The 25,922-nt window shown below is 32.5% G+C and overlaps 2 protein-coding genes across 3 annotated transcripts in view; both read right to left on the bottom strand.

Moving 5' to 3' along the window:
* Positions 1 to 25,922, bottom strand: part of LOC142350947 (calcium-binding protein 39-like) — a 613,053-nt gene that overhangs the window by 499,308 nt on the left and 87,823 nt on the right. The window lies entirely within an intron of this gene.
* LOC142350946 (uncharacterized) overlaps positions 19,666 to 25,922 on the bottom strand; it is a 94,086-nt gene continuing 87,829 nt past the window's right edge. The window contains exons 2-4 of one of the 2 annotated variants that reach the window (XM_075402970.1): positions 21,321 to 21,420; positions 21,153 to 21,209; positions 19,666 to 20,951 (exon numbers count right to left, since the gene is read on the bottom strand). In XM_075402970.1, coding sequence (XP_075259085.1) covers positions 19,686 to 20,951; positions 21,153 to 21,209; positions 21,321 to 21,398 — 1,401 coding nt within the window. In that variant the 5' untranslated portion in view covers positions 21,399 to 21,420 and the 3' untranslated portion in view covers positions 19,666 to 19,685. The remainder of the gene's footprint in view (positions 20,952 to 21,152; positions 21,210 to 21,320; positions 21,421 to 25,922) is intronic. The other variant, XM_075402971.1, reaches the window with a different exon arrangement.

The following is a 25,922-nucleotide window of genomic DNA, read 5'->3' as shown; positions in this document are numbered from 1 at the left end:
ATAACCATAAAGGAGTAAAGTATTTGTTCTATTTAATATACTGCTTGCACCCGCTGCTACAAGACCAGCAGTTTTTACTGTTGAATCAGGACTCAAATAATTATATATCATAAAGCATGTACCTGCAATTTCACTTATGCCTGATACTGCTTTGAAAGCATTAGCTTTAATTGTTTCTTTAGTTAGAACATCAATCTGTATTTTAATACCTCTCGATGTAAGAAGTTTATTAAAATAGAACTGATAATTATTTGTATTAGTTGTATTTCTATCTGTAGCATTATTCATTAGTGATTTCATATATTCTATAAGTTTATTTATCTCATCTCTTTCTAATTCATGTTTTAAACTAAGATATTTTTCGTCTAGTAAACAAACTCTCGGGTCATATATCATAGTTCTATTTCTATCAAAAATAATAAAAAAATTTTCTTTCTTATTATATTTAATCTTGCCATAACGAAGCTCATCAGACATTCCATCTGTACAATTAAAGTAGTTACTAATTAAATCATTAATTATTTCATAGAATTTATGTTCACATTTATAAAATTCATTAAAATTTTTAAATAGATGAACCACATTATAAGTTGTCAAATAAATAGTATCGGAACTCATTCTAGCTGTATTAATTATCTGGGCTGGTTTATTACACATTATAATTATTTGAATATAATTATGTCTTCCTTCTGTAAAGTAATAAGCTATATCTTTAATTAATTTATCACCCATATCAACGCGAACAACTACACTATCTCAAAACATATGCATATTTTTTGATGTGATCATATTTTTATCACACAAGTTGAAATCACTATAAGGCTCGCCAGCGCCAGTTTCGGGATTGATCCAATCTCTTTCATCTTTACATACTATTATTATAGACCTCCGGTCACGTTCCACCATGTTTTTGTTATCTTGTTTTTGGTCTTGATGGGTCTCCGACCATGCTTCACCATCTTGATCTTGATCTGCGAAGCAGCTTTGTTGATATAACTTCAAGTATTTTCTAACAATATAGGTTTCCCCCGTACTAGTACCACCATAGACAATAGTATGCAATGGTTAGTTTTCATATTCGAATCTTACTAGACTTTTTTTTATAAATCCACCAAAGCTTTCTTCTAGTTTTGCATATTTACTCGGTATTGAATCATATACCATATAACAAAATATAATTACTAAAACAAATTATTGTAACTGCAATACCCATCTCCATCGTTTATCATATAAAAAAGCTTATTCTATCATTTGGGGAATTCAATTATAAATTTGGTATTGATAATACAGCTATGAGTAATATCAGAATAGAGGATATAGGTAAAGATATAAGTCTAACTCCAAAAGAAATAATAATGAGAAATCAGGAAGCAGATAGATAGTGTTGCCAATCCCGAATTCAACGTAATTGTAAATCTACATCCAACTGATGGTACACATTCGGTTTTAGTTATAAGAAGAAAAGGCGGTCCTGTGTTTTACTTTGATAGTTTTGGTATTCAGACTCCACCATTATTCTTAGAAGAATATTTTGATCTAGGCTTTAATGAGAGAAAACAAGAATATGACAAATCTTATTATGGGGCTTATTGTTTATACATGATCTATCTTACTGATAAAGGATTTAGAATAAAGAATGCTTTGAATATTCTAGTTAATCAATCTAAATATCCAGGAATGTATGATGAGTGTTTGTTTGGTTTGTAAAGATATAGTCGATGACAATGTTAATGTCAAAGGAATTCACCCACAGTCTACGCCTGATGACAATGTCAATGACAATGTCAATGACAATATCAACGACAATTTTAATGACAATGTTGATAATATTGATAGTGAAGATGAAGATGATATCTATCTACTTACAGAAATCCCGCCAGAGGTAAAGCCTCTAGCTAGCAGTAGGGTATCCCCTTTGCAAATTGATGTTAATGGGAATCTACAATCATGGCTAGATGATGATAATATAATTGTCAATGTTATATTCCCAGAAAGCTTCATATGTGTAATAGCTGGTCCTAGTGAATGTGGAAAAGCATTCTCATTAACGAATCTATTTTCGAGTAGTATACAATTTGATAGGTTATATATCATTGGTCCTACTTGTGATCAATATGAAGATTTAAAGTATGAAGACACAGTGAAATGACAAAAAGAAATAAAAGATTTACCCTCTCCCGATCAACAACCCAAAGATATAAAGAAACTAATATTATTTGATGATGTTGCGTGAAAGTAACCAGTTGTTAATGAATACTTTTGTAGAGGTAGACCTAGTAATTGTAATATGATATATCTTAAACAAAATATATTCTCGGCAAATAGACAGAGTGTTAGAGAGAATTGTAATCTATTTATTTTCTTTGAACAAAGAGTGAAAGCTACCACGGCTATATATCATGATTTCTTTAATAGAGCAGAATTTTTGTATGGTTTTAGTAGTATATGTGAAAAGGTATGGGAGGAACCTTATAATTATATCGTCATTGACAAATCCAAAAACATAAATATTAATGATGAACTGAGAATTAATTGGGATTGGAGAGTTTTATAGTTTAATATTATTTATGATTAAGTCTTAGTCTAAGTCTCAGCCCAAGTCTGTGACTTTGACTAAGTGTAAGTCCATGAGTAAGTCTAAGTCTATGAGTAAGTCTAAGTCTAAGTCAATGACTAATTCTAAGTCTATGAGTATGTATAAGTCTATGAATAAGTCTAAGTCTGAGTCTAAGTCTAAGTCTACATTTATGACTATGACTAAATCTATATCAAATGTAAAGTAAAACTCAACACATCACCATTGAAATCAATTGGTCTTCCATGCTCATATTTAATATCGAATTCAGTTTATTCTACTCTATCGTTTGTTACATTTTGATACAAGATATTAGTTGGTATGATATTTATCATGTAACCTAGTGGTTCTGTTAGAGTAAAAGTATATAGTATGTCTGTGTTATTACCATTATCTTTAACACCAGATATAACATTACAGTGGATGTTAATGCTACTAAAACCCATAATATCAATAATCTTTTGAGATGTATATATTCCTTGTTTATAAACTATTTTTCTAAATCCTCGTAATGGGGCTATGGAGTCTTCTATCTCAAAGTTAAGTGATCCCTGTTTTATTTCCATTATACATTTCATTGTAATCTTATCAATTTCTATTATAACATTGCCATTAGTTTCCTCTTTTACTAAATCTGCTATTTCGATTAATTCATATGCACCTGGTATAACAGCTAAAACTTCGCCATCATATAAAAATTGATTATTCCTTCTATTCAAACTAAACACTGAGTTATAAACCGATAATCTATTTAAACCTAACTTTGTTGTATTAAGTATAGGTTCACTAAAGTTAAACTTTTCTGTTGGCTTTATCGTTCTTAATTTAAGCGTGCGTGTTCTTCTTTAGTTGTAGTTAGAGCTTCATGTATCTTTTGTAGTTCATATAAAAATAAACTCTCAGTCATTTTTATTATTCAAATAATGCTATATTTATCTGCGAAGCAGGTTCCCTGATGGTTATATCTATAGTTATAGTTGTAGTTAGTTATACATTTTTAGCTTTACATTTTGAAACTAATAAAAATGGACTTTAATTTAGATGCAACTTATGGTTAAAAAAATGATATACACAAAAATAAGATTATAAAAAATAAAACAAATAATCTAGCAACAATGATTACGGTGAATACTAATATTAATATCATTCTCATTAGAGAAGTGAATCACTTAATTATACACGAATCATATCTAAGGATTTGTTGTAACAGATAATGCTGGTGGGTTATTTGCTAATAAGGCTAATATCAGATTTGTTAATTATGGTATGATGGCATTATTTAGTTCAGTTACGCTTGAAACTAGTGGTGGTAGGACTATTGAGTATATAAATCACTGTCATCCTAATCTATTGATGTATAATTACTAACTGTTACTGATGATGAATATGAGAGTGGTTATGTTAGAAATCAAAGTAAGAGAGATAGGCAACTTAAAGGTGATCATATTGCTGCAGAACGAGGTCATATGTATATGATGGTTAAGATGAGTGATCTACTTGGGTTTGTGAATGATTTAGAAAAGGTTATATGAGTTAGGGTTTAAACTAATATTAAAAAAAAAAGTTAGAGCTCTATTTAGAGTTAATGCAGGTGCTGATGCAGTAATTAATGATGGTAATATAGAAATTAGAGATATATCGTGGTGTGTACTTAGTATTGATCTTAGTAATGATAATAGAATTATTGTACAGAAAGGATTAAATAAAAAGAAAAATTTTGATTTTAGTTATTATGAAAGAAAGACATTTTTATAAGAATGTGCCCAATGCTACTAACTTTTTATTTGATCTAGGTATGGAAAGTGGTATGGAGAGACAACAATATGTAATAATTGGTTTTGAAAACAATAATAATAATGAGAAAATCATGATGCAATTACATTTGATATAATGGATGTTACTGAATGTTATTGTAAGATTGGTAGTGAATTTTATCCTGGGGATAGAATGAATATTAATTATGGTACTAATAATTATAATGAGGCTTTTAAAGAGATTGTTAATTTTAATAACGATTTTAATGGATACCCTATGATTTTAAACCATATATAAATCATAGAACATTCCAAAGTAGTTATAGAATATTTGTATTTGATAATAGATATCAAACCGATCATATAGGCCCATAAACAGAAAAAATTAATTTTAAATTTAATGTTGCAGTTGCAGATGTTATATGTCATGCATTAGTATTAACTAGAAAAATTATTAGTGTGAATAGTGATGGTAATAAGATGGCTGATGTTATATCTTAGCCAAACTATTTCCTATTAGTCTTAACAAAACCTTTAGCATAAATAATATCTAATTTCAATTTACTCTCTAGAGAGAGGACTCCGTCCATGCTATGCCATAGACATTTTGCTTCAAGTTTAGTCTTGGTTTTGGGTTTAGGGTTAGATAGTGGTTTGGGAACCAAGGGCGAAGCCTCTTTGCTTTTAGGCTTAACAACAAAGGGATTATATTTTTAACCTCCATTGTTTTTTTATTTAGAAATACGAGTAACTTTGATAAGTTTAAAACTAATTCATTTTTATTATCCAAATAATGCTATATTTATCTGCGAAGCAGGTTCCCTAATAGTTATATCTATAGTTATAGTTGTAGTTAGTTATACATTTTTAGTTATACATTTTGTAACTAACAAAATTGGACTTTAATTTAGATGCAACTTATGGTTAAAATAAATAATGATATACACAAAAGTAAGATTATAAAACATAAACCAAATAATCTAGCAACAATGATTACGGTTAATACTAATATTAATATCATTCTCATTAGAGAAGTGAATCACTTAAATATACACGAATCATATCTAAAGATAGAATTTGTTGTAACTGATAATGCTGGTGGGTTATTTGCTAATAAGGCTAATATCAGATTTGTTAATTATGGTATGATGGCATTATTTAGTTCAGTTACGCTTGAAACTAGTGGTGGTAGGACTATTGAATATATAGATCACTGTCATCTTAATCTATTGATGTATAATTACTAACTGTTACTGATGATGAATATGAGAGTGGTTATGTTAGAAATCAAAGTAAGAGAGATAGGCAACTTAAAGGTGATCATATTGCTGCAGAACGAGGTCATGTGTATATGATGGTTAAGATGAGTGATCTACTTGGGTTTGTGAATGATTTAGAAAAGGTAATATGGGTTAGGGTTTAAACTAATATTTAAAAAAATAATAAAGATAGAGCTCTATTTAGAGTTAACGCAGGAGCTGATGCAGTAATTAATGATGGTAATATAGAAATTACAGATATATCGTGGTGTGTACTTAGTATTAATCTTTGTAATGATAATAGAATTATTGTACAGAAAGGATTAAATAAAAAGAATAATTTTGATTTTAGTTATTATGAAAGAAAGACATTTTATAAGAATGTGCCCAATGCTACTAACTTTTTATTTGATCTAGGTATGGAAAGTGGTATGGAGAGACCACAATATGTAATAATTGGTTTTGAAAACAATAAAAATGATGAAAAAAATTAAGATGCAAGTACATTTGATATAATGAATGTTACTGAATGGTATTGTTAGATTGGTGGTGAATTTTATCCTGAGGATAGAATGAATATTAATTATGGTACTAATAATTATAATGAGGATTTTAAAGAGATTGTTATTTTTAATAAAGGTTTTAATGGATTACCCTATAATTTTAAACCATATATAAATCATAGAACATTCCAAAGTAGTTATAGAATATATGTATTTGATAATAGATATCAAACTGATCATATAGGCCCATAAACAATAAAAATTAATTTCAAAATTAGTGTTGCAGTTGCAGATGTTATATGTCATGCATTAGTATTACCTAGAAAGGTTATTAGTGTGAATAGTGATAGTAATAAGATGGCTGATGTTATATCTTAGCCAAACTATTTCCTATTAGTCTTAACAAAACCTTTAGCATAAATAATATCTAATTTCAATTTACTCTCTAGAGAGAGGACTCCGTCCATGCTATGCCATAGACATTTTGCTTCAAGCTTAGTCTTGGTTTTGGGTTTAGGCTTAGGTAGTGGTTCGGGAACCAAGGGCGAAGCCCCTTTGCCTTTAGGCTTAACAACAAAGGGATTATATTTTTAACCTCCATTGTTTTTTTATTTAGAAATACGAGTAACTTTGATAAGTTTAAAACTAATTCATAATGTTTTGCTGGTAGACATTATAGTGTTACTGATAACATTCGTTGTCACAGCTAAAGCAACAGAGATGTTAAAGGGATCCTGTGCTCCATGTGTAGAAGAAATAAGTCAATGACTGTCAGTGTTGCAATAGAAGAAATTTGCTAATAATTAAGTAAGAGCATTAGAAACACCAAGTAAAATAGGAAGTGCAGCTGCAAGTAGAAACCAAAGAGCTGCTTTATCAGCCACATCTGATTTGATTAAATTTGCAACTACTGGTGAAGGTATAAAAGTAATACAGAAAGGTAGAGGGTTAGATTTAGCTACAAAGAAAAAATAATTTAATTCTACCTCTAATGGTAAATATCAAAATTAATATTATTTTTGCTAAACGTACTATTATAACTAGACAATAATAAATTTAGTTTAAAAAATACTCAATTTTTTTTCTCATCAACGGAGTTGCTGCTTCTCCGATCCCTCTTATATTCATCAAATACCCTAAATAATTCATTATAGTCATCGTTATCTATTTTATTAACATTAATTGATTTAGTATATAGTTTATTAAACTTGTCACTAAACTGTTTACTTAAAATATACAATTGTGAACACTTTATAATTTCATTTCTAATTTTAGTATTATTTCTTTTTGATAATGAACCACAAACAGGTGCTGTAGCAAAAGCTGTAGGTATAGAATAGGGCAAGCCTATACCCGTTATCGCAACTGATGTTGATGTTGCAGTTGTTTCTATTGATGATAATAGTAGTTCTGCTATCTCAGCTGCGTTAATATAATTTTAATATCTACTTAACGTCTTATTATAGTTATTAGTTTAAGTTTCAAAATAATTTCTAATATCTTTTTATAATGGTAATATTTTTATTGTATTTATTATTAGCCAGGATTTTATCATTGATGTATTGTACCCTTGATGTAGCAGGAGGTGATCCGCGAAGCGGCTTCGCGGATATTGGACTAAAATGAGGGTGCACTGGGTTTAGTTTCTTGCATTCTAATTAACTAAAATAACTCTCTTTCATTATATTTTCATGATTAAAATCATGATGCATCTAACGTCTTGCTTGCTTTTTGTTGTCTACTAGCTTACTTTCTAGTAATATAGCTATTAATGTAGCCAAAATTCATCTTATAAGTTTTGATCGATTACTTTTAGTATCTCCTCTTTGTTTATAACCAATATCCCTTCGAAATTTTTTTTACTTCGTTTTCATAACCTTTTATATCTCTTTCGGTTTCATCTTTATTAGTAATAAACATAAGCAAGCCCTTAAGAGAATCACAGACTTTACCTTTCATTTTTATACCATCAGGTACTAGAGAAACATCTATGGCATTTGATTTAAATTTGTTCGATTTTGGATCTATCTAAGTTTACCCATTAGTAGCAAAATATCACTCATATCCTTGTCTTTAGAAAAGGTTTTGCCGTTGTCACCTTTTAATGTTACAGCTCGATCATCAAGAAAGCTGCTTTCCTGTTGGGAGTCTAAAACTTTTAAAACATTAGTGATATCCTCGAGTGCTACTAACGTTTTGTTTTGAAGAGATTGCATTGCTTCACTGTTTGTATTTAAAGTTTTAGTTAGAGGATCAAATAACTCTTCTATTTCACCATAATATTCTTGTTGTCTTAATTTATGTTCTAATCTATTCTTTCTGTTTTGTTTTTCTAGACTGTTTAATTCTATAAGTTTATCTAGCTTAGTCATTTTTTATAGCTCATTATATAGTTTAATTGCAGCCATAATTAGCTCTCTATCATCTTTAATGGTTAGTTCGTGAATATTCTTAGCCAGTTGGTTTTTATCTAAATCTAATGGCGCTCGGTGATTTTATTTACTTGATCTCTTTTGAATAGATATAGATTCTCATCATGAGGATAGCTTTTAATATTATTTACATAAAATCTTTTATCATCAGATGTGTTTAGACTAATCTTACTTGTTTTTGTTGTTGTCATTTTATCAGCAATTTTTTGTATTCTACATTCATCTACAGTTCTCTGTGTGTTATACATTGATGCAATATAATACTCTTCATGTTTAGCATTGTTACAATTCTTTATTCCTATCTCTTTAGTATTCTTAGGATAATCTTTGAAGCTATATGTTTTTGGTTACAGGGCTATAAACTCTTCTATTATTCTATTTCCCAATTCTTTTTTGAATTTGCCGGGGAACTAATTTGTTAGTATTGATTGGTGCTTCTTTATTGGACAGATCCATGTGTTCTTCGGGTACAGTACCCTCACTAAAGCTTAATACGAATTTATAACTATCCATATAATGGAGCTGTAGATCTTTGAGAGATGGTTGAAGAATATAATAGAATACATCATAAATGAGTAGTTTACTTAATTCTAATATAGTAACACCTACATATACTGGAAAATGATATTCTATTTTTTTTATATATATTCAATTTGGCTATAATCCATAAACCTAGTTATATTCTTAAAGGTTGGTTTACTTATAATTTTCTTTATCTTTTCTTCATTGTGTAAGACCTTACTTTGAAGGAAGGGTAGAGGACCCATGCACATTCTTCCATAAAGTGAGTTGTTCATTAATTTCCTTACATCCTTTTCCGCTTCAGTTTTAGCTGTTGCTCTTTTATTAGTATTGTTTTGAAAATAGTCTCTATATATTTAATCTTGTTTAAATTTAATTACTCAATGAATTTTAACTACTTTTACACGTATCTTGTCATAGAACTTTAACATCCTATAATGAACTATATATGCTGTTTTGTTGTTTTGATCTAAGATTAATTTCTCTGTTCTCGTTCTACCTTCTCTCTTTCTCTATAGCCTAATTCATTATCATTTATATATTTTTATTGGGTATTAATGATAGTTGCTCTGTTTTATCTTTACAACTATTATTATAATTAATATCAAAAACTATAAAGTAACCATGATCACTATCATCTTGAGTATTTAATATTTCATCTAGAGGTGTACTAATGTACTCAAAGCACTTATAAGCTAGCTTTTGCATCATTGCATAGATAGACCTCTTATTAATATATCTATTACCCATTATACCTCCTTAATTTAACATATTCAATCATGCAGTAGTCTAATATATTCACATCATTCTGTAAATACTCTATAGTTAGATCTTCACCAGTTTTAAGACTGTTGTCTTTATTAAACATATCGACTTCTTCTTGTGTTGCTAATTTTTTAGATAGTGAGGATTTGAAGCCTTATATTTAGATTTCCTATAACTTCTTGGTAGGTGTCTAAACCAAAGTGTTCATATGGATATAATGTTTTAGTTTTACACCCGTATATCTTTGACATTTGATATAGAGGCATAGCTAAGAAGCTAAAACTATCAAAGACAACCAATGCTAATCATCTTAGAATTACCAGCAGCTAGTGGTATGTTATCTACTTTTCTTTTATCATTATTCTGTTTAAAGAATTCACTATATAGTATATTGAAATCATAGCCGGAGCCATTATGGAATATTACACGAATGAAATTTTGTTGTTTGTATCTTAGATTACACATTTTACAGGCGGGACCTCTATATTTACCAGTTTCATGACAGTGACCTCTTACTTTATTAATACATGTTTTGCTGCATATATGGCAATCGTTTTTGGTTTCATGATATAGTCTATGTTCTTTATTAAATATAATCTTTTCAGTACGCTTGAATTTAATCTCTGTTTCTATTTCTAATAGATCACTAGCAAATCTTTTGATACAGTCTTAACCAAAGTAGTGATTGAAATTACCTTGCCAAATGTAACAACACCTATTGGCATGTGTTCAGCTATTACATATTCAAAGTCATTAGAAGAGACGTTAACAATGCAAAATTCTATGTCAGCAGTTATAATATTTTTTTATATTCTGACGTTTATGTTCATTTATAAAAGTGACATGTTTTTTCTTAGGACAAACAATCTCTGATTTGAAAGAGTGACTACATACGTGTTTGTCATTTTTAATTTGAGAATTAAACGAATATGTACATCTCTCACAGTAATAAAATTTATGATCCATTTTATTTGGTCGATCTAACAAGTTTTCTACGTTTTTAATTAGACGACAATGATTTCTCCAAATTAATATTCTGATATCTTTTCTATCTTTATCAAAATTATCCACTGGTTTAGACAATTCTACTTTGCCCTCACCACAAGGAGCGTTTACACAAATATTAGTACTGTACATTTTCTGTATTCTTATTATATAAGCAAAGTCATCTTTATGTTTTTGTCTTGGTTCAATTAATTTTTTACAAACTTGCTTTCGCGTGTTGCGCGGTCCATAGCGGGATGTAGCCAAGCAGTAATAGTTAGTTGTAAGCAGTTGTATTTGGAACTGCGTATTTTTAATTTTTATTTAGAATTTTTGAGATCGGGCGGGTAAATCTATATAACTACCAATTAATGCTTTAGTTGGTTCAATATTTTTCTGAATACTTTTTAACCCAAGAAACTCAAAGTCATATCCATAACCCTCGTATAATTCCTCTTCATTGTTTAGCCATTGTGTACAGTCTCCATTTTCATATATTGCGTTATTAATACTTTAGTCAGTGTTGAAGAATATTTTAGTAGTTTTAACTTCTTCTTGGTTCTTTTTTGTACTCACACTCGGCTGTGACTCTACATTTAAAACTCTTAACTTTATGAAACTGGCAACACTTTTTAATTTCTTCTAAAGAAATATTAATAGCTTCATCTATATCTTTAAGGTAATTTCCGGCTTTATCAGTAATACAAAATTCTTTCATGTTCTGGCTAGAGTTTATATCGAAGTATTCTGTGTTTTCTAGATACTTACGATTAAGACTATATGAGTGAGTAGTTAGGGCTATTTCATTTCTAAATTCTACATGACATTCTTTACATTCATGCTTAATTCCAGAGTAGATGCTATGGCGTAGCATGGCCTTCGACCCATCTTCGGTTTTAGTTTTAGTGATGTGTTTAGTTTTAATAATATTTTTAGTGTTATCTTTAGGATGGGGGACTAAGGGCGAAGCCCCTTTAGTTTTAGGTCTGAGGAAGTAATATTCTTCTTCTGAGTCATACACCGTCTCCATAGTTTCATCTTCCATTGCCTTTCTCGCACTGTTTAGGTGTTCATCACTTAAATTGTGTTTGATAATTTTTTTTCTTTTTTCAAAGGCCAATTCAAAGGCCAAATCACTAATAGAACAAAAGTTTACGCTTTCTACTTTAGACATCTTAATTTTTTAAGGACAGAGATTCATTTTTGAATTTACGCAAATTAAAACTGTCTAAATCAGTAAAATGTGTTAGTTGTAAAGATAAATCTTGGAGAAGGTGTTGTAATAAATGTTTAGATAGTTTATTTGAGTGTTATATCGGTAAAGGTTACTTTAAGAAAACACATTATATTAATCATATGAATATACATTATAATGACTCTAATCTATATATAACTTGTATTATGGGTAATGTAACTCCACATATTAGCGGACTTAAATTTAGAATTTTAAGTGTAGATTATGTATTTATCTGCAAAGATATAGATATAAACATAGCAGAGATAGATTCAGGGAATATGTTGAAAAGTTTAACATAGAAGTTTAGAGTTAAGCTGAAAAACACTAATCACTGTATTTCTACCGATCTAGTGTTTTTGACTGTATACGCATTACAGTTTGTCCCGTATACAGTCTCACAGCAGGGATCACCCTTTTTAAGAACAGTGAATTTGTTTTTTTTAATCTCACTTGGTTTAATAGTAATTCATCAAATCGGTGGACGTTAACTGGAGTCAGTGAGGAAGGAACCCCAAACCTTCCGTTTGCTAAAGCAACATAACTAGACTCGATGATTTAACCGCTACGCCAAGTGATACAGAAAGTTTCAGTTTTAGATTGATTAAATATTGATAAGAGAGCATATGAAAATTTTTATAAATTAATATATTTTTCAATTTTTTTGTTCAAGTTTTTTCGCAAGTTGGTTTACGTGCTTTTTACACGGTCTCTCTAGTTACACTATTATCTGGGATACGTCTACCGGAGTCGGTGGGGATAGAACTCGAACTATCCGTCTGATAATGGTTAATTACCCGCTTAACTCGATATTAGTGGATTGCACTAAGTGAGACAGGAAATGATAGATTTTGAGGGAATATAGAGTAGTGGATAAAACAGGGGTTCCAGTTACCAGTACAATTTCGCTCATTTCCCCGAATGCGGCTAGCATGAGGGGAATGAGACACATTGGGCTGGTGGCTGGAACCCCTGTTTTATCCACTACTTCGGTTGACAGACAGCGCGACAGTTTAATTGCTTTTAACAAGGATCTTTCAGCCATTGCCGTAAAACAAAAGTTTAGCTGCAGAAGAGATGATCACCAATTTCATAAAGGCAAAAATTAAATAAAGCGCAAGAAAACCTCTTGTCGACAGTTGTCTTAACAATTTTTTATTATCTCCACAACATGAACTAAAAAGTTTAAGTATAAATTTCAAGATAAAAAGCAAACTGTCTAAAGTCGGATGAACTGTTCTCGAACGTCAGGAGAGGACAATATAATTTATTCCTTGAAAGTGTTTGTTTTATTACTCAAACGTAAAAAAAGTCACTCAAGAAGTCAAAGAATGTTCCATAACAAAAGCGAAAAAATTGTGCACTAGAAGGACACAAACTTTTTTAGTAACCGCTTCAAACTTAGTTCGAGAGCGATTAAAAATCATTAGTGGTTCAAAAAAAGTTAAAACTCAGCTAAAAGACTCCGAAACATATTCGACGTAGATATTCTCCTAGGCCCCAACTACTCACTAAACAAAAGTTCCTCTACTTATTCAGTTTTGTTATTTTGAAACAATAACAAAAGGATTACCATGCTAAAATCCAAATCTTTTAAAATATGACACAAATTTGAACAAATTTTGTCACATGTTGCAACTCCGAAACAATCAGGGGTAAAAATAATGCAATTAAAAACTAAATTTTGTCATTCAAAAACTACTACAAAATGAAATTAACTATAAAAGGATATAATGAAATTAACTATAAATGAAATTAACTATAAAAGCGCCGCTGATGCGCTTGATACATATCGGGATTGAAACAAAAAAAAAAGAGATAAATTGACTGAATTTTTTTCTGCATTTTTTTCAGTGTCAAAGAGTGTTCTAACTTGGCGTACAAATTCAATTAGATTCTAAAACTATACTTAATTCAACTTCAAAACTGAAAGCTAATAAGCTTAATAGCGATATCAGCTAGATAACACTATAATGATCTTTGCTAACCTGATTCTCAATGACTTAATGACCGTGCTTTATCGGTTTATCCCGTTTTTTTTTTATTTTGCTCCTTTGACTTCACCGTATTCACTATATTGCGTAATTCGATACGTGAAAAATTTTAAAATCCGTTCAGCCGAGACAGTGAGTGAAATAAGTCAGAAGTCAAACGTAAAAGTCGTGACTCATGTAAAACGAAAAAGTGATCAAAAAGTAAAACGATTTTTTAAAAAAAAACAGCAGGACCAAGCTTGAAAGGCAATCCAAAGAATTGAATGCAACACAGGCCTAATGTACCTGACCAGCAGATCAATTGAACAATCCCAGCCAAAAAGACGAAATCTCGAAAGTTGAGAAGCTAAAAGAATCAAACTAAACAAAAAAAACAATTATTCCTAAAACTCTTGAAGCTTTTAACCTGAAAGCCATTTATGATACAATGCAATATAGTCATTAACTCACGCAAAAGACTTGAAAGAGATCAATTTGATACTAAATGTAGATAGTCTCGAAAAAAATGACAAATGCTTCAAAAAGAAATATGAAAAATGCTTCAAATGAAAAGGAAAAATTTAAATATATTTTTCGATAATGTGCCTGGAAAAAATGTTCAAATTCGTTTTTTCTCTGTGGAGTTCTGTTTTGTAACTCATCTGCAACATTTACAAAGTTTTGTTGGCCAATAAAGATAGTTAAACTCAGAAAAAGACAAAAAAAATTCAAAAAAGTTGAAAACAATCAAAAAAAAATTAAATTGCCAGCTTTATTTAAAAAATTACTTATATTTGCAATCTAAAAAAACCGAAAACTTTTTTGTTGCCACAAGAAACTCTGCAATAACATACTAGCAAACTCAATAGCAGCAAACCCCCGGCCACTGAGAAAAAAGACTAAAATTTCAGGAAGTCAACGAAAAAATTACAATTTGAAAATCGCTAAATTTTGTAAATTTTGTAAAATTTAAATGTTGTTATATTAAAATCTTTCCCCCATTACCGCTAGAAACTATCCAGTAACCTATTATCAAAACCAAAAGGAACAGTTTTTGCTGTTTAGGTTAGAGAAACAATTGAAAAAATTTGAAAAAATGGGCCTATGCTATGGCGAATAAAAATTTAGCGACTACTACGAAAACTATTAGCAAATCCTAGACGAGATTTTTTGCCCCCTGGTGCTGAAAAAAACTTGAATAATGACAATTAATGTCAGAAAATTGGAAAAACTGCAAATTTTATCAAAAAAATTGGTAAAAATCGTGAAGTTGAAAACCATTCCATTACCACTAGAAACTATAAAATAACCTATTATTGTGACACCAAGAGCTGAAACAACAAAAATATTCAAAAAACTTGAAAAATTATAAAAACTATAATAGATTACCGTGTTTATGTTTGGTGTAGCAATACATATAGCTCTTAAAATTGCCATAAAAAGTAATTACGTCTTGCAAAAGATCTTTACCAATTTTTACAAACCTCAATTTCAGACTGGTCCAAAAAAAATCCGAAATTGGATTGTATTGGTGCTTTGTCTTAAATTTTTGTAAGATGTTTTCAAACTTTTTTTCATGACTTTGAGCTTTCAAAACGGGATAAACAGGTAAAGCTCAGCGGGCATAAAGTTTCATTAGAGGCCCTTAGCCGCGTTCAGTAGTTCTTCAAGTACTTAGAGTGGTGAAGCTACTGGGAAGGCCGTAATTCAAGGTTAACAGGTCATTTTCAGAAGTTTTTGAGCCCCAAATGTTGAAATTTGTTTGTCTTCCTTTCGGATTTTTTGTTGGACCAGTCTGAAATTGAGGTTTGTAAAATTTGGTAAAGATCTTTTGCAAGACGTAATTACTTTTTATGGCCATTTTAAGAGCTATATGTATTGCTACACCAAACATAAAGACGGTAATCTTTTATAATTTTTATAATTTTTTCAAGTTATTTGAATATTTTTGTTGTTTCAGCTCTTGGTGTCACAATAATAGGTTATTTTTGTGTCACAATATTATGTTTGGTTTCACAATATAATGTTTGGTGTACCTATTATGGGTGACACCAAGAGCTGAAATAACAAAAATACTCAAAAAACTTGAAAACATTATAAAAATTATAATAGATTACCGTGTTTATGTTTGGTGTAGCAATACATATAGCTCTTAAAATGGCCATAAAAGGTAATTACGTCTTGCAAAAGATCTTTACAAACTTTTACAAACCTCAATTTCAGACTGGTCCAACAAAAATCCGAAAAAAAGACCAAAAATTGCAACATTTTGGGCTCAAAAACTTCTGAAAATGACCTGTTAACCTTGAATTACGGCCTTCCCAGTAGCTTCACCACTCTAATTACTTGAAGAACTACCAAACGCGGCTAAGGGCCTCTAATGAAACTTGATGCCCGCTGAGCTTTACCTGTTTATCCCGTTTTGAAAGCTCAAATTCATGAAAATGGTGTGAAAACATCTTACAAAAATTTAAAAAGGAAAAAGGACAGAGCACCAATACAATCCAATTCGTGGATTGTATAAAGGAGAGCGCCTAAATAATAGCCGTTTGAGAGGCTGACGGCGGATATTAAGAAAAAACAGACAAAAAACAAACAAAATTTGAACAAATTTTTTTCTTTTTTACGAACACACCTTACAATCAAAATCAATCAAGTCAAACAACTAACATCTACCAAACAAAGACCCCAATGGTTCTAAAAGAGTAAAGGTTGCAAAAAAAACTTAAAAGGAGTACAAGAGGACCAAATCGCAAAAAAAACTGAAATATCATGTACAAGTCTAATATTTGCCTCACATGGTAAAAAGATACTTCCAAGCATAGATAAAGTTTTGTCAGCAAAATTACAGTTTTAAGTAAGCAAGTAATAAACTGCTTTCAAGAAGCCGAACGTGATCAAACAATTTCGCTCGCTTAGAAAAAACTTTTGAATGCATACTTTTCTCGTCTTTCTTAGAACACTGTATGAACAAAAACCACTGTCTTCTTTGCTATACTTTAAGTTTTTTCAGTAGTTTGACCTAAACAATTGTTTTCACGTGCGCCATTTGACTTTAACTCCAGTGAAAAGAGAAGTCACTGATTTTTTTAATATAATAGATCACCATAATTCCTCTTCGAGTAGTAAAATTTCAAAACATTTCTTATGGTTCTGGGGAGCAGTGATTGCTCTATAAATAACAAAATTCGAGATTTTTTTTCAGAAGGGTTTTTGGTTTTGAGACAGTCTTCCTGTGAAAATAAATTTTTGTTACTTAAAGAATTTACTTAAGTCGCCAAACTATAACTAAAAACAAAAACCAAGACATAAAAATTTAAAAAATTTCAAAGTTGTCAACTTAAATTTTTATATGCTTATCAAAGGAAAACACATTGGAGCTTTTTCACAAAACTGTTTTAATTTTCGAGTAATTGCCGCGCCAAATCAATCAAAAATTCTAAGGTTTTATTTAAGTAGTTAACAACAGCAGAACGTTCATAATGAAACTCTGGAGGACCTGTGACCTTTCCAATTTCAAACCTTTCGGCAGTTTATAGAATTTTGTCCATGTAGTTTTTAACAAAAGCTGGCAACCACAAATTAGATGACATCATAATGCGAGTCTTAGTTTGGCACCCCCATTTAGAAATGTTTAAACACTGTTAAAGCTATGTAAGTTTATATACGAACATAGACGGGCAATATTCATTTAATAGAACCTAGCACATCTATTGTTTGAAACTATTACGTATTTCAACCAAAATTTGTTGCATATAGCAAAAAGCATTGATAGCCGTCATGCAAGCCGAAAGAAGGCGAAAATTTGGAAATACATGCAGTTGCCCTGGCGGGTCGGTGGGCGCGCTTCGCCGCGATAACCGTTCCGCGGTTTCCGTATTACATCCGGATGAGAGGCACAACCAGGAACAGCGGTCCACTGAGGCCCGTACCCACTAGATTCCTTAAAATTGACGTATTTTTTTCCTTCGTGCATTGGAAGACATTATGCTCTATCCACGACATTATGCTCTATCCACGGAGTTACTTGTAATGGTTAACAATGTATTATTTCTGAGAGATTACATAACTATTACATAACTGTCGGCTTGCTTTTATGGCGGCTTACGTTTACTGCGGCTTACTCTGCGTTTACCGTAAGCATCGATAAAAACTATTATCTTAGATCACTTTTGGTCTTATCGGCTACAGTATGGGCTGGATTTTTTTTTTAATTTCAAAGGAAACTTCTAAAAGTGCCTTTAATCTACCGTGACACTCTTGTTTCAATGAAATGCAAGTATCGCTCTTACCATTCGCGAAAGCATAGACTTTGGGGGGTACTGAATTAACGGCTACATAGGGCTCGGAGGGGGGCTGCAGAAAAGACCCAAAAAATCTAGTGTTTGATAGTGTCTATATCCAAAAACCACTTTTCGATACCAGACATTAACTTTCAATTTTTGTAGAAGACGCTCGTTAACCTGCTCAGTTTCAAATGCCAAATCATGTCAGAGAAAATAATCAATGTGAAATCTTATTTTAAGCTATCAGAGCGGCTATCAACCATAAACATGTTAAAACGGGACATTTTTCAGGTTTCAAATGTAACTAAAACTAGTTCATTTGCCATGACCATGCCTTAACTTGCTATGAAACCTCCAGAATTATACAAGAGACAAAATTTTGCACTTGTTATAAGAATATTCTATAAATATGCTATAAGTCGACAGCTAATTTGTTGTGCGATTGTTGAATAAAAAGATTAAAAGCGGGATTATAAATTGTGCATTAGGCCATTGGGTATTTTGGCGGTGAACATACAAAACAGTCCCGGACAAAATAGTCTCAACCAAACATAGAATTTAGCAAATGCAGATCAAGTAAAAGAGAAACTCTTTTTCATATGATTGTATATAATTAAATCCATATTTAGCTGATTACAAAAAATTTTGCACCAAGATTTTGGTTTCATCTTAGTTCATAACAATTTACAGCAATACATACAGAAGCTTAACACATTGCAGATGTTTGTTAATTGTTTGCCGATTATATTTACAATTGTTTCCATATTTATTCGAGACTATCTTGGCGGGAATTTTTTTCAATTGGGGACTCTTGTCCTGACAGGATTTTTTCATATTTGGCATTTTCACATTGGGTATTTCGTCCGGTATAACTCCTAGGTTTCACGTCGGTCATTTCGAAACGCTATTTAACCAATCATTGTTAATGCACAAGTTGTCAACTAATGCCTATATGTCAGCACACACAAAAATATCTTGCTTTGAAATATATATTGCAAAAATTAGCAAAATGAATTTTGAAGAGACAGAGATAAAAATGAAGGTTTTCAACTTAGTGAAATCCTCGAACAAAAACAACAGTAAAAATTGTCCATAGTCTCAAAAGGGATAATTTCATCGCAGTTTACTTGTAAAATAAATACAAAGCTCTTTTCCTTAGTAGCTTGCTCACAAAGAAACAAAATAAATTTTTCATCCCTTCCCGTAATAACCATCTCCCCGCTCCATGAGACTAGAACCTTCGCCTCGGGTAAATAAATTGGCAAAAAATGGGGGTGTGGGTGGGTGGTTAATTATAATGAAGACCTGTTTTTCTTTTAAATTTTAATCAGTATCATACTCAACTGCAAAAATTGCAAGCAAAAAAGGAAAGAGACAAAAAAGTTCAAAAATTAATTTTCAGTCGTTTGAGTTTTCACTTTCATCGCCAGACAAAGAATCATATTCAAGATTACTACTAGATCTCCGCTGTTTATGTCTCTCTGTGGAGTTATCTCGCTTGGAGGACTTCGAACTTTTCTTCAAACTCTTTTTCTTGCTTTTCTTCTCTTTGTGCTTTTTTTCTTTCTTCTTTTTCTTCTTCGGCGAAGTGCTGGCCAGCTCTGGAATATTGCATATAAGCGCTGCGCGTCTTTTCAGGTCTAGTAACTTTTCCTTATGAGATGTGCGATCAATTTCCGATTTTACTACTACGGGTGGTGAAATTTTAGGCGACGGCGGCGAAAATTTGAGCGATGATAACACAGGTGCTTTCACTTCAGTTTTAGAATTAGAGTCAACAATGATCACACTTTCGATAGCTCGAGGGGGTGACTTTTCATCAAGAATGTCATTCTGTGCGGTTAGAGAACTTGCTGATATTTCTGCAATATTGAGTTGTTGACCTTCTTCGCTTGAATCAGAATCAATAGGCTCAACAAAACTTGGATTCCCAGGAGAGTACCTTTCCTTACCATCTTCTTGATTTCCTGTTTCGGATTTTGAAGCGCTCAATAATGGTGGTGGTTGTAAGGACTCGTTAAAATTGGCACTTGTCTCGTTCTCCAAGTTGACTTCTGAGTCATTTTGTTGATTCTCTGCGTTATGATATGAAAGAGTTGGAGCTGTAAAGAAAATATTTACAACGTCTACAGAATCGTTGCTTACTTCAGCTTCTGCATGAGTTGTAAGCTGGACTGCCACTTTTTCCGAACTCACAATCTCAGTTGAATTCATCGTCGGAACTGCTGACTTAGGCGGGGTTGGTATTTCAACAGATGGAACTTTTTCCTGCGTTTCATCTTCACTAGACGAACTGCTAATGGACATACTCCGATTACGTTTAGCATTTTTAACACTTGACGTAGAAGCGTTCAAACTTGCTACACTAGCTAAACTTTGATTTATAAATGATGACGTCAATTTATTATCTGTAACTGTTTCCGTTTCGTTGTCAGACTCCGATGATGGAGAAAGAGACGGGCTTTTTAAAGCAGCAATTCTTTGACTGCTGGTTCGACCGTTCGCATGACCATTGCTGCGAGCAGGGGTAGTTGATGAACGATTCAAATTTGTACCAGCAAAACGAGAACTTTCCCATTGTCTTATTATCTTCCTTGCAAGATTGCAAGCCGGCCCGTCGTCATTTTTGATCCACGATCGCACCACCGATTCGACACCAGAAGACTGCAACACATGAAACAGAAGAAAAATATTGTTTTTATAACCCCTAATTACCAAACATATAACTTTATCATCGATTAGGCTCTTAAATAAATGCTCTGATTATTGTGAAGGAATCCGGTGCTTAGTTGTTGATTGTCGCATCCGACGCCGGATGGAAAGCAACATCGTACATATCACATTTTTGATAGTACAAAAACTTACATCAAGCAACTCTTTGGATGTAATGAACATCTGCAATCGCTCCAGGGACACCATAACCTAAACAAACTAACACTAAAAATGCTAAACTAATTAACGCTAAGCGTTGACAGTTTCAGTAAACGCTAAGCTACCCAATAACATCTGCGTGAAAAATAAATAATTGCTCACATCTTTATATGACGACTCTTTTATTCGAAGGATTCTGGAATACTTCTTGATTTTGTAAAGTGAATCTTCATCATTCATATCATATACTATATCTGTAACTTGAAAGAATTTTTTTTATTCAAACAGTTTGGAGGAATTCAAATAATTTCTAAAATTGGCGAACAGGAAAAGACAACGGCTTACAAACTGGGTTAACTAGACCAAATGAAGAGTATTAGGAACTCATTTTAAATATCCGTAGGCCAGATGCTCTTAGGCGGTTGTTTCTGTGAGTTGACGGTAAGGGCATATAAAATATTAACAAATCTAAAGTATCAAGAACGAATTTTGGAAACTGAAAAGTAGTTTCGTTCGGTTCGTGTTACTCTGCATGAAGCGCAGTGCCCTCTGCAACACGCAATATAAGGCAACTAGCAACAAATCTCAAACAGAAAAAACGACATACTCGGACGCAATAACATACAATCGGATGAAGACATTTTTCGCAAACCTACGCAGCGCAGAGAAGAAATTGTCAATTAAAACTTAAATTGATTTTTAAAATACGAACGTTTTCGAACATTGCGTTCATCGTCAGGTTTAAAAAAATCATTTACAAAGTAGATAAACTTGTCTTTGAATCTAATTCTAAGAAATGAGTTAGAACAACGAATTTTTTAAACTATTTACAGTTAAAATCACTTAAAATTTATTTATTTACATTTATTAAAATGAAATTACTTCTATCTTTATTCCGGAGTTTTTGAAAAACCTGATGTATGATTTTCTATTCATGAAAAGGAGTTTTAACTTTCATCCCTATCTGTTAATTTTTACTCGCTGGGGTTGACAAAATTTCGAATTAACAAATATCAGAATAATTTTTGAAATTCAAAAATAAAACTTTCTGTATTTGATTTTACACTTCAAAGTCAATTCCCGTACTCGTCGCGCGTATTTAATTGCGCTTTCAGCTTTTTGATATAGGTCGCTTATATCGTCATGTTTTTCAAGCCCACGACATGCCTCTAGGATCTCCCAATGAATATTATGAGCTATACCACAACATTTAACGAGGTGTTGTCCCACAGGGGAATCCTTCTTTCGATGCTCCGAAATTCTTCTGGTAACACATGGGCTGGTTTGGCAAACACAGATGGAACTGCATCCATTACATGTAACTTTAAATACCGCATGGGATTTCAGATTCTTATCAAAAACTGATTTCAGGGTGGGCAAGCATGTTCTCAGTTTTCTTGTTGAGAAATGATTTGAATATCACACAATTTTTTAAATCTACTTAAACAATTTGGAATAATGTCTCCTCTGTATCGAACAAAAAAATTGTTTAAGCTTATTTCGGTAAAGAATTTTAATTGTTTTGAGATGTTGTTTTTTTTGAGGGGGGGATGTTTTTCATTGTGAATTTTTCTATTCAATGTCTCATTAATAATACTGAATGACCACTCAGTTGGATACTTATTTTGAGTCCAGATCTCGTAATTTCTCTAAAGAGCTACATCAAAGGATGGCAGTCAATATTTGCATTAAAAATCCTAAGCATAGTCCCTTGAATCACGTTTTTCTTATATTGTAACGTTGCACAGCTACGGAAATTTAGAGTTATGCCGGTAACGGTCAATTTTCGATACCAATGGCAATTAATTTTTCTATCTTCGTTTTCGTTTATGTTTGGATCTAGTAATTCAAGGTCCCCACTAACATTTCGTGTCTCATGCGTGAATTTTAAGTTTTTGCGTAGAAAATTTGCACAATCAAGGTAATCTAGAAGGTTCCCCTTGACAGTGCACACTTTGTCAACCACATGATTTTTGAATGACTCCAAGTCCTGTGTCTCCTCTGTCGTACTTTTTTCTGCACAAAAGGAACAGCTCCATACAATTTCCTGCAGGTTCTGACACACCGTGTCAAAGATAACTTGGCATTTTGCATGGACCTAAATTTTGCAAGATTCGCACTTGACTTTTTTCCCTCGGAAAGTAAACTGACGGTTACAATCAATGCACATTCCTTTCATATCAGGGGTTTTCTTCTCCCTGCCTTCATTTGCTTTCTGCAAGGAACTTTAAAAAATTTTATCAACAAATTTGCAAAAATGACCGCCAGCGAAGCACCCATTGCTAAACATTCCAATTGAAAGTACCAAATTTTCTTACATTTAAAGTGAGCTTTCGTTACAGCTAGTTTCAGAATGCTATTCATAGCTGACCTTGGAATCTCAAGAACCTCGTCACTGAAGTGCAGTTCTTTAAGCGTAATTTCAAATGCCTCCTCACCCTGTATACTGATGGGCGAGCTTTTAATATCAAGAGATAGTAATAGATCATCTTCATCGAATTCAGTAGCTTCTAAAAAGGCTGTAGCATCCTCCGAGTTAGTCTCAATATTTGCACCTGGTGACATTCTACGCAGCGCATTTATGTCTAAGAGGCTGTCGTGATACTAAACGCTTCTTTTGGAGTTGTCGCACAAAGCTGCAATTCGGTAATAGTTTTGACAGGATGAACGCGCTTATTGCCGTTTTTAACTGGTTCCCTAATTTCATTTGTAAGATTAAAACAAGTGTAAGACATATTAGTATTGTGAATGGGAACCTCATAGGTACATTCGGTGCCACAAAGGTCCAGAAGTCAAGTTCTCACAACGATCTTGGACTAATGGAGACTTTCAGAGAAATTTACAGCAAGGCGCACTCCTAATCAAATAGAGCCTGTCCGGAAATAGCATAACTCAAGTCAAACCGAACGCCCTAAAACATACATAAAATGCCAGTTCTAAGCTACGGATCGCCCATTGCGTATCTAAGCGTGAGAAATTGGATTGCGTCCAAAAAACAACTGCCACGTGGTTTTATGGTAATAGTATGACATATAAAAAGGGACTGAAAAATAGCGAGCTCCTGCCAGTGTTTCTTTGCCTGAGACTTTACTACATCTTTTACCTTCTCTCTTTAATTCAAGGAAAACATGATATTGATCCCATATTGTTTGTTTCTCCACCAGCTACGCAAATAACGCGACAATACACGAGGAGTGAAAATAGCATCCCAAAAAAATTACAAAAAGCCGAAGACTTCAGAGAGGCAACTAGTGTAACCCCAACGGATAGCTTAAATCAATCAATACAAACTTAAATTTTATCTGAAACTCTTCAGGGTGTCAATCATTGAGTAAACTCCAAGTCCTATTCCCCTATTCCTACTGCCTATCCAAAATATACTTGTGCTGTGGCAAATTTTCTGCCTCTAAGCCATGTTGGGTGACAAGGGGTTCGCGAGTTAGGTGGAAGAGGAGGCGCATCGACAACATCGGTGAAAGGGGAAAGGAAATTGCGCGTTTTTAGGCAATTCAGTTGTGTTTGACTGATTGAGTTATTTCAAGTCAGTTAGCAACCTCTAATGTCCTTACCCGCAGTTGAAAAACTCTCAGGTCCGTGATGTTTAAAATGTGATTTTCGTCACTTGGCGTCATTTGACAATTGACACAGCGGTTATCAACATTGCCACAAACTCTACTCATGTAAGAGTTCAGTAGTGCAGTCACAAGTTCTAGTTTTGCTCAATCAGTAAAATTCATGCAACTCGTGGCTGTGTTTGTTCTTCTACTGCTGTAATTTCGTGGATTTTCGCCAAGCGGCGTTTCGACTATTTGCAACAGAGTATAGACGGTGGTGTCATTGAATGCGTTTGAGCGCATTTTTGTGATTTTTGAGATTTAATTGCCATTTTGTTGGTGTGTTGCTTCACGCACACCCTGTAAGTGTCTTTTGCTCTCAGTCTCATGGAATAAAAACTGGTTCCAGAGGTTGTTTGGGGATTGGCACGGTTTCCCCGACAACTAGGACTGAGAAACAGTTGCACTATTATTTTTGTGTGAGTTTTAGCAGGCCGCTTTTCACACTCACAGTGTAAGTCATTGATGTCAGATTTTTATACATAGGCGGCAAACGAGGGAAAAACAGTATTTCCGTTTTCGGCTCAAATTTGCAAAAACGTCTTTCTCAAAAAACGCTCGGAATTTCTTTCTTTCGCATTTTTTTTAAAAACGAAGTATCAAATATGCACTTTGATATTATTACAAAAAAAGCAATTTCAAGGCATCAGATAAACCGGAATTGCCTGCACTACATTGAACTGTTACTGATGATAGTTATGAGTTGTGCAGAGGTACCAATAAGGAAATTGAAGCAACCATACTTCAAATGATGTCTTCAAAATATGACCAGATCGCATTTTTGCTACGACGAAATCTGGAAGGCATCTAAACTAAGAATACACAATTTTCGGACAAATAAGTAGAGCTTGGTAAAACAGCAGAATCTCTGAAGAGAAAAAAACTTCCAGTTTTAGCTGAAGGATCAATGGAAAGCAGATTGTTCAATTCGGTAGGGGACAAAACTGAACTTCATGTGCTTGCCTACTTGTCTGGATGTCTGGAGACCTATCTGCGCTCTCAACCAAACCGATGGAACTCTCAGTTGACGGGATAAAACGGATACGGCATATGGGATAAAAGTGATAACAAAAAATAACAGCAGTAATGTCAGATTTTTTTGGCAAGTGATTAGATTCTTAAACAGCCTTCACAAATGTTTGTGTGACTG

The sequence above is a fragment of the Convolutriloba macropyga genome, chromosome 12 (genome assembly GCF_964194025.1).
Source record: "Convolutriloba macropyga chromosome 12, txConMacr16.3, whole genome shotgun sequence".
Lineage (NCBI taxonomy): Eukaryota > Metazoa > Xenacoelomorpha > Acoela > Convolutidae > Convolutriloba > Convolutriloba macropyga.
The sequence above is the reverse complement of the archived record's forward strand: the minus strand, read 5'-3'. Positions and strand labels throughout refer to the sequence as shown.